This window comes from Girardinichthys multiradiatus, chromosome 23, assembly GCF_021462225.1.
Source record: "Girardinichthys multiradiatus isolate DD_20200921_A chromosome 23, DD_fGirMul_XY1, whole genome shotgun sequence".
Classification (NCBI taxonomy): Eukaryota; Metazoa; Chordata; class Actinopteri; order Cyprinodontiformes; family Goodeidae; genus Girardinichthys; species Girardinichthys multiradiatus.
Window position 1 is genome coordinate 34,564,370 of NC_061815.1, and position 10,010 is coordinate 34,574,379.

Below are 10,010 nucleotides of genomic sequence, written 5' to 3' on the forward strand. Positions count from 1 at the left end.
TAATTCTTTTGTTGTACACCTATGAATATGGACAACAAGGCAAAGTGTATTTCTCTTACAAACACCACACCGCAATGAAATCACTGATTGCATTTACCCTTATAGGTACTGCATGTTTTGTCTCTGGTCTGGCAAGTGTTAGTGATGTGGAGATATTTAAGAAATGTGGCATTTTACAACACAGTGAACCAGGAGATATTTTGCTTGAGGACAAGGGAGTTTAAAGTACAGGATTTGCTTTTGTCAAGACAGGCTACAATACAAATTCCTGCATTTCTTGGTAAGCGAGCTAGCCTCTCTGCAGAAGAGCAGATGGATACAAGGAGGGTAGCCAAGGCCAGAATTCATGTTGAACACACTTCCAAGTGCATTCAGCATTAATTCTGGCCTTGCAAGAATACCAAGTCCAAGGTAGGAAATGTTTTGTAGGTATGTTTGTCTGCTTTTAAAGTTTCTACACAGTTCATCTGAAGGCAGGTGAGCAATGCATTGCTCTGAGGGGGAAATTTGTCTCTTATTATTTTGACTATGATGTGGTAAATTGAGATCCAAAGTGCTTTCAGACAAAAGGTGGGGGTCGGGTGATAATTTTTCTCATATGTTATTATGCCCTTATATCTTTACAGTCCATGGCTGAGAAGCTACTATGTACATAAAACAACAGTAACTCATTAAACATTGATCACAATCTGAAAACCTTTATTTATTTCAATGAATTATTCATTTATTTATTAATGATATTAATGACCTTTTTCTATTTTTCCTTTTTTTAAGAACAATTACATGTTTTTTTTGGTATCTTGCTCATCATTAAGTGCACCCTTAAGAAGACAGGCAGTCCATAACAGGGCCAAGACAGGAGGTTAAAAGAAACTATAAGGCTTTACTAAACCATACTAAAACAACAGGGGTTATACCACTATGAATGCAATACAAAATGTCTAATAAACACAAAATTTAACATGATTAAAGAAAAAAATAAGTCAAAAACCTGGCAACGTTTGGTAGAACAGCAACAGAAAAAGCAAGAAAACCAACATTTAAGGGCAAAGGACGTGATTAAAAATGCAGACCATGGCTGAGAAGAACAGTGCCAGATAGCCAAAGATATAAATTATTAAGACATACAAAAAAAATATGCCTTAGTGCAGCGGTGTAGATACAGATACTTGTTTTTTATTTTGTTGGTTTTTCTTTGCCTTAAATAATTTTAACAGTGTAAAATGATAACAGTGTAAAATGAAACAAAACTGTCCAAGAAACAGCCACAATAAGATCTGGTAATGTTTTCCAAAATGCTTCAGTTCTTTTTTTATAGCGCAGGAAACACTGGACCATGGACAATCTTTTAAAGGCACGCAGAACAAGAAACTGCAATAAAAATTTTATTTTCTGTTACCATGAAACTTGTGCACTGATCATTTATTTAAAAACCCAACACATGCTAACTAAAAGGTTAAAGCACTACCAAATGAACAGAACATGGTGTCTCTTCCTATACTTTCTATTAGTAATCAAATTTCTTGACTTTTTTACCATGTTGTTCTTCAACAAACATCAAATATATATGCCAAAAAACATATGATAACGTATATCTATTTAAAAACCTAGAAAAAACCTTCTACGCTAAGCTACCTCACAATGCTATTAACAGCAATGCGCCAAAAACAGTATTTGATCTGCCCTCAAAATGTACATTTCAATTATCATCAGCTATAGAGAAGTCAAATATTTGTACATATGTTGATTTTAGATGCCCTCTATTGATGAGCACTGCCTTTTATGGACAGTTTAATGTTTGAATATGTGCCGTCGTCCGATGTCTCCCTCTTATTCTTCCATCTTGTAGGTTTTCGTGAAGAGAAATTTAGCGCCACATAGTTCATCCCATCCTCTTCACCATCCTGCTAAATATGTTAGACATTAGTGTTTAGTTTGGAAAAATAAATAAATATTGTTTTAAATTAATAAAATCAGATATTGCATATTCTAACTTTCTATTTACCACTTTACTGAAACAGAAATGGTTTTGGTTTAATGTGACATTTTTGATACTGTAGCTATGCAAAATTTTCATCAGCAAGTGTTTCACCACAATATCACAGCTTTTTTTCTCTACAGAAATTGACATTTGTATAAAACGTATCTGCAATAACCACCATGTATTGTACAAAATACAAAATGCTGTAATTTCATTGCTGTTTTTTTAATTTTCTGGATTTTTATTCAAGCAAGCATCTGTTCCATACCCTCCTTCATTTATACATAGTTTGCAATTATTCCTGTCAATAGTGTTGTATTTTCTCCTTGTTTTTCTTTCCATAGAAAGTACTTCTGGCTCTGTGCTAGTTGTGTTTCTTTTATAAACACATCCATTTAATTTGGACTTTATTTGTATTAATTAAAACTGTATTTAGAATTAATTTGATTCCTTGTAACTGGACACAATTTGGACCAGTTTGTCTTCAAATGTGCCTTGAAATGACATTTGTTGTAAATTGGTGTTTGCAATATAATTTTATTTAATCTAGAATGCATATGTATCATTGCAACATAATGTTGAAACCATTTCCGCAAAACGTTAACTTTAAACTGAATTTGGCTATTGCTTAGTTGATTAAATAAAACTTCCAGGAATAAACCAAAGCAATAGTCATCCAGCTGTGGACTATTTCTAACCCTTTTATATTTATGTCATCTCTCCATAAAACAGCCACAGGAGCTACACAAAGGATAATCCAGTGTAGGGTTTTCTAAGTCTGACAAAGAAAGCAACATCTCTGAAGCCCCCATCAGACAGATGAGAAAATAAACTATGGCTGTGCTGAAAAGTGCCACGAGTCATTATTTTATCATTTAACTGAGTTATTAAGGACAAAAGAGTCTGTGATCGATTAAAATGATGACTCTTTGAAATAGAAATTAAATGAAATAGTTAAAGTTGAATATTTTGTTAACCGCTGTGTACTGGGCTTGTAATGATACGGAAATTTAATATCATGATTATTGTGTGCAAATTAAAACATGCAAAAAGTTGAATTGGGTAATGAACTAGGAGTAAAGCCAACAACAAAATGTATTATTATAACAATTATCATGTTATTAGACATAATAGTAGTAGTAGTGGTGGCAGTAGTAGTAGTAGTAGTAGTAGTAGTAGTAAAAGAAGTAATTGTAGTAGTAGTACAACAAACTAATCTGAAGGCTGATGTTACAGAGAAATTTAAAAGCAAAATATTTTTGAGCTACAAAATAATCGCAAAATCGCAAACAATGGAGGAAGTTTCCTTTTAGTTTATCTGCTATGTTGACAAACAAAACAGTCTTTAAAATGCTTTTGGCAAAATACTTCAAATTGTTTCTGCAGTCATGCTGAGCCTAACACTTGGCTGCAACACTGGTAGTCAATAAAGCAAATTAAACAGAAGAACAAAACCATTCGGAATATTAAAACCTCCAGCCAAATGTTCACTAACTTTCAATTGTTAACTTGGCAGCTAGTGGCAGCTGTGAGCAGGAGTCTACATATAGTGAGGAGAACAAGTATTTGAAACATTACTCTTCAACTGTGAGTGACGGAATATAAAAGACAAAATCCAGAAAATCACAGTGTGCGATGTTTAGGTAATTAATTAGCACTGCAAAACAAAGCTTAATATTTGGTTGAGAAACCTTTGTTTGCAATTACAGATATAAGACGTTTCCTGTAGATCTCGACGAGGTTTGCACACACTGCAGCAGAGATTTTGGACCACTCCTCCATACAGATCTTGTCCAGACACTTCAGGTTTCAGGGCTGTCGATGTTCAATACAGACTTTCAGCTCCCTCCAAAGATTTCCGACTGGGTTCAGGTCTGGAGACTGGCTAGGCCACTCCAGGACTTGAGATGCTTCTTACAGAGCCACTCCTTAGTTGCCCTACCTGTGTGCTTCGGGTCGTTGTCATGCTGGAAGACCCAGCCACGACACATGTTCAATACACTTACTGAGGGAAGGAGGTTGTTGGCTAAGATCTTACGATACATGGCCCCCATCCATCCTCCCCTCAATACGGTTTTATCTCATCAGAACACATGACCTTCTCCCATGCCACCTCTGGATCATCCAGATGGTACTTGGCAAACTTTAGACGGGCCTGGACATGCGCTGACTTGAGCAGGGGGACCTTGCGTGCGCAGCAGGATTTTAATTCGTGGCAGCGTAGTGTGTTGCTATTGGTCTTCTTTCTCTCTGCGGGTCATTGATTAGGTCCTGCCGTGTAGTTCTGGGCTGATCCCTCACCTTTCTCATGATTATTGATGCCCCACGAGGTGAGATCTTGCATGGAGCCACAGACCGAGGGAGATTGACCATGGTCTTGAATTGCTTCCATTTTCTTATAATTGGTCCAACAGTTGTTGCCTTCTCACCAAGCTGCTTGGCTATTTTCCTGTTGCCCATCCCAGCCTTGTGCAGGTCTATTATTTTATCCCTGATGTCCTTACACAGCTCTCTGGTCTTGTCCATTGTGGAGACGTTGGAGTTTGTTTGATTGAGTGTGTGGACAGGTGTCTTTTACACAGATAACAAGTTCAAACAGGTGCAGTTAATACAGGTAATGAGTGGAGAACAGGAGGGCTTCTTAAAGAAGAACTAACAGACCTGTGAGAGCCGGGATTCTTACTGGTGGTGTCATATAAGGAGTTTGGAGGTAGGACCAACGTGCAAGAAGGATTTACAGGAAGCAGGTAAAGTCAAGTTTTAATACTCTTAACTCAAAGCCAGGCAAGCTGGGAAAACAAATGGCTATCTATGGCTATCTAATGGTGTCTATGGAGCCAGAATCAGATCCAGACACGGTAAATAACAAGACATCATGGTGCATCACGGTAGGAACCAGCAAAGAACAATAGTTACTGAATGGCTTAAATACAAACTGAAATACAGGGTGAACCAATGAACAGAGAGACTAGATAATCAAGGAAAACAGGCAACAGGTGTGAGACAGACTGCAGGGAGACAGAGGGAGTGAAAACAATTAACATGTTGAACACAGAATGGAGGGTAAACTAAGAACCAGAGAAATAAACAAAAACACAACACAGGACAAGACACAGGTTAGGCAATGACAGGTTGTTAGGTGATCAAATACTTCATGCAATAAAATGCAAATTAACTACTTAAAAATCACACAATGTGATTTTCTGCATTTTTGATTTAGATTTTGTCACTCACAGTTGAAGAGTACCTATGATAAAAATTAAAGACTTCTACATCCTTTGTAAGTGGAAAAACTTGCAAAATCTGCAGTGTATCAAATACTTGTCATCCCCACTGTACGTTATTTCCTTCTGTTTCCAGTGAAGACAAAAACTTATTGAACAAGCCTTCCCTGCACAGTTGTAAAGTCCAAATTATTGCTACATTTAACACTTGGTGCTCTTCAGGGGTTGAAATATCCCTATTTAACAGTGTCTGTGTCCGCTTTGAATATTTTACCACATTGCATGATTGATCCTTGTCCAGTTCAGTGAGAGCCATGGCTGTTGCATTTCCTGTAAAGGAAAATAAATTAATTGCAATATGAAGCTGAGGAATTTCCGGCAAATACAAAATACAGAAAAAGTTTTTAAAAATACAGCCAATAACCTAAATCTGGCCCTGGTTCAAGACATGGACTATTAAATAATTAAAGCAGTGTAAATATTGTACACATAACAAACTTACCTTTGTGATTATCATCAAGCGTCTTTGGTTTTCTTCTTGTGAAAATCAATGTGATGTTCGCAAGTACAGAACAAGCCAAAAGTCCACAGAGCACAATAGCATACATGCTAAATTCTTGTCCTAAAATAAAAAGGAACATTACATGTAATGTTGGCCAGTGCTCACACTAAAATAACTCCTTTCATAACCTTCTAAACAATCTTGTTCCACTGAAAACCAGATGTGTTACATTCACTCATACTGCACTTTGGTTCACCGCCACTCAGACAGTTGAAAGCAAAAGGATGTCAACTTCAAAGACTTTATAGGAAAACTGGTCTCACTGTGCACAAAGACATGTATTCAAATCATATTCTTCACTACAAAGACTGCATTTCTACAGCTAAATCCATATAATATTCTGGTTAAATCAGTTCAAATAAGGGTAATTCTGAGGCCCCCTTTCTACCTATGTGGATTCCCTTCTTCCCCACCTGTATTCCTCTGATTCCTGCAACACTTTGGTATCATTTTCTGCTGTAAAAGAGAACATATCCACCAACAGTTTAGACCCACCTCTGCTTCAATCAAACCTGCTCCAAATTTCATTTGTCCCCAACCATTCAGTCGCTCTGTTCCCCAGCTCTGGAACTCACTCCCACCTGATCTCCGTAACACAGATGCACCAAACTCAAAACTCATCTGTAAAACTGGCTTACTCCCTCATCACAGATGCATTGTCTAATTTAAATTGTATTTTTGCACTTTATTTATTGTTTTTTAATATCGTGTCTGTTTTATTTTTTTATTTTATCATGTTAGGTGACCTTAAGTGTCAAGAAAGGCACCTATAAATAAAATGTATTATTATTAACATACAGTACCTATTACATTTTAGCAGGTTTCTTGAATCTAGTAAAGGGACTGTGGGCTTTTATGTAAGCTTTTTATGTAATAAATGTTTATTTTCACTCTGCAGTCAAAAGTTGCAAAATAATTTTAATGCTGAATTATTTCCAGTCCCATTTGGCATGGATTGTGTTAGGAACACAATACATAATCATCTGTCTCTCATAATCAAACACTGACAAAAAAGCAATCAATAGGTAATTCACCATAAATAAAATTTTTCTACTTCTTAACTCTTTAGGCAGATAAAAATTAATTGCAAAAGCAAGAAAAGGGATGTAATTAAAGACAGAGCTAAATACATACTTATCTCTACTTTGGTTCCTTCTCCAAACAGGATCTCTCCACATGTGACCACAGCACAGTAATAAGTCCCAGTATCCAAGGAGTTGTTTATAGTTTTGGACAGTCGGTATTCACATCCCCTTCCTGGTTTTTTGCCACAGCGTTTTTCATCAGCATAGACAAATCCTAGATTAGATTCCGATTTTGCTCTGAACCAGAACACCTTGTGTTCTTCTGCACACTGGTCCATGCTTTGTTTTTCCTTTTTCTTCGAGAGAAGTGAACACTGCAGAGTCACTTCGGCGCCAAGCGAAACAGATTTTATATCTGAAGTTTGTGTCACATAAGCAGACTTTTTATTTTGGATATCTGAGTTTCAAAACCAAATAGAAAATGATACAAACATTAATTAACAACTTGTTGTGATTAATTCAATTCAATTCAAAAGTACTTTATTAATCCCAAAGGGAAATTAAATGTTGTTGTAGCTCATTTTGTAGGTTTCTTCAAAGAGCCGTTGTAGATGCTGATGATTGGGCATGAATCCCAAAAAAGCAAAAAGACCAAAATGAAGATATCTTACCATTCACAGCCAAATTTGTTCCATAAACAAATTTCAGCTTGTATGCTGATCCTGCCTGACATAGGTATGTTGCTTCATCCTCTTTGCTGACATTTCTGATGATGAGAGAATGGATGTCGCCGACGTTTTCAACTTGGAAGCCTGACTTTTCAAAGTGTTCGTCAAAGATTAATTTGCCAAAACTGCCCCCAGCAACTGTTTGGACCAAATATCCATAATTCATCTTATACCAGTAAAACAACCCATTTTCATGCCCAGATGCATTACATGTCAGGGTGACAGTTTGACCGAGTCCAACTTCAGTCAGAGGGATGTTGTCAGCAACATTTAGGGTTTGAATCACAACTAAATAAAAAAAGAAAGAGCAGCAATAATAAAACCACAGAACAACAATAAAAGGTACTCAAAAATAGTCTAAAAACAAAACAAAAACACATTCTAATAATCATCTTCTTTAAACTCACTTATTGTTCGTAGAAGAAGGAAAGTAGCCAGTCTTCGGACCATTTTTGTCTCATCAATTTTCTATTGCACAACTGACGGCTTTCTACTCAGTTGGAAGATTTAGGTTATTGAGGTTGATGAGGTGGACATCACTGATTGGCTAAAACATAATGAATGCACATCCCACAAATCTGCACAACAATGATCCATTTTCATTGAATCTGAAATGTTATTTCAATGCCTTTCATGCATCATTGTAAGAAAGTACTGCGAATTTTGTATTAGTTTCAAAATTTGTGGTTTTGTGAAACAATCAGTCTGTCTTTATAAATTTGAACAGTTTTAAAGAAAAATATACCACAAAGCTTGGTTAACATTCCATTCATATGTCATGTATGTGTTTAACATTTCAGTAATCTCTCCTTTAATTTGGCATTATTAGGGAGAAAAAATATTTTCCCATTTGAAAACAGAATATAAAACCTTGTTTTAATGGAGTGATGCTATAATAATTGTTAGGAATTACAAGTCTATTAATTGCTTATAATATCCTAAGCCATGTGCCCCCTTTATTCACAGTTATGTTAAGTAAGTTTTCTTTTTTCAGACAAAAACTTTTACTGTATATTTTAAAGTTGAGTCATCACTCTATAGTTAAGAGTCCCAGAAAATAATAAAATAAAAGCATATTTAACTAAAACCTTCCTCGCTTTATGCTGTTTGACACAGTACTCAATTACAGCTTGCTAAATCCTGTACCTAACGCTGTCTAAATAAAGCAATTTGTTATTTTTAGACATTTCATTCAAGCTTTACTGATAAAACTAGCACAAAAAAAAAGAAAGAAAAAAAAATAGATTATTTTCTTTGTTTTTAACTAATGGATACTAAAACCTTTACTAACAACCTGAATTGTTCTCAACCAGAATAAAAATGTGTTAGTTGTGATTACGTTGCTACAATGAAACCTGTTTGGTTTTTAACAGACACGTCCCGTTCATTATAAGCGAGGTCGTCTACTCTGAAGACATCATCAGCAGGAGTACTTCTCAACTCAACTATTCTCATGTACTGAAACTTTAATCTAAGGGCATTATTACAGATACAATTAATGAAAATGCTGTGAAATATACATTCATAAGCTGAACAATGTCTAAGAGGTGAGGGGAAAAATAGTGCAACAAAACAGGTCACCAGAATAGTTCACAGGTTGCTGAGACAGACTCTTTGCAACCTGACTGTGCTCAGACGTGATAAAAATCAGGTCTACATTTGTGCTTCAGATTTTTTAAGCCATCACAATATAACGCAACTCACATGCTCCACTTTATGTAGGTCTTGCAAAAAAAAAAAAAAAAATCTTCTTTCCAGTATTTGACTAAAACAAACAACGTTCTACAAGTTTGGATAACGTTTTACAAAAGAAATAGAGATTAACATTCAAATCAAAATAATCTATGTTGATAACATGGGCATTTCTACAGATTCAATACATAACATTCTGCAGTGCTGCAATGTAATTTGAAAAGTACAGAGACAAATTGTAAATTGTTTTCAAACTTACATGTACAGTCAGGTGCTGTTTGTCATATATTTTAAAAATGCAGGTGCCTTTATTTAAACTGTAACCTAACATACAGAGGGGCTTTCTTTAATACATGGTTTGCTGATCTGGTTATTGCCAAATAAAGGGATTGCTAGCTTTTTTTATTAAATCCTTTACTTAATTTTATTATCAAGGGGAATTAAATATGACAAAGCCCTGCAAAGTACTGTCTTGAAAAATATATTCATAAAATTAAATGACCTGAGGAAATCTGTCACAAACTTAATACTGTAAAGTTGATTTTATCTCACAGTCGAACATCAGGCCACTTATTTATCTCAAATGTGGCCTTAATCATTATGGTGAACATATATCAATTCAAGATACGTGGAGTTAAAGAGGGTTCATTTACAACACATTTTTAACTGAACAACTCTGTCTAATACAGTAAATTACATGTAAATTAAATTCTCCTTTCCCTTTCTAATAATGGGTTACAGTATTTCTTTAGGTATTTTCACAATAATAAGATAATTTAAAATCAGAAAATCATGATC

The 10,010-nt window shown here is 35.3% G+C and overlaps 1 protein-coding gene across 1 annotated transcript; it reads right to left on the minus strand.

Moving 5' to 3' along the window:
• Positions 1–1,092: 1,092 nt before the first annotated feature.
• On the minus strand, positions 1,093–8,020 carry LOC124860842. The gene is made up of 6 exons (XM_047354438.1): positions 7,928–8,020; positions 7,464–7,808; positions 6,902–7,249; positions 5,708–5,827; positions 5,480–5,535; positions 1,093–1,907 (listed from the first exon to the last, which is right to left on the minus strand). The coding sequence occupies exons 1-6, from the start codon at positions 7,968–7,970 to the stop codon at positions 1,761–1,763; spliced, it is 1,059 nt and encodes a 352-aa protein (XP_047210394.1). The 5' UTR covers positions 7,971–8,020; the 3' UTR covers positions 1,093–1,760.
• Between the last annotated feature and the right edge of the window lie 1,990 nt (positions 8,021–10,010).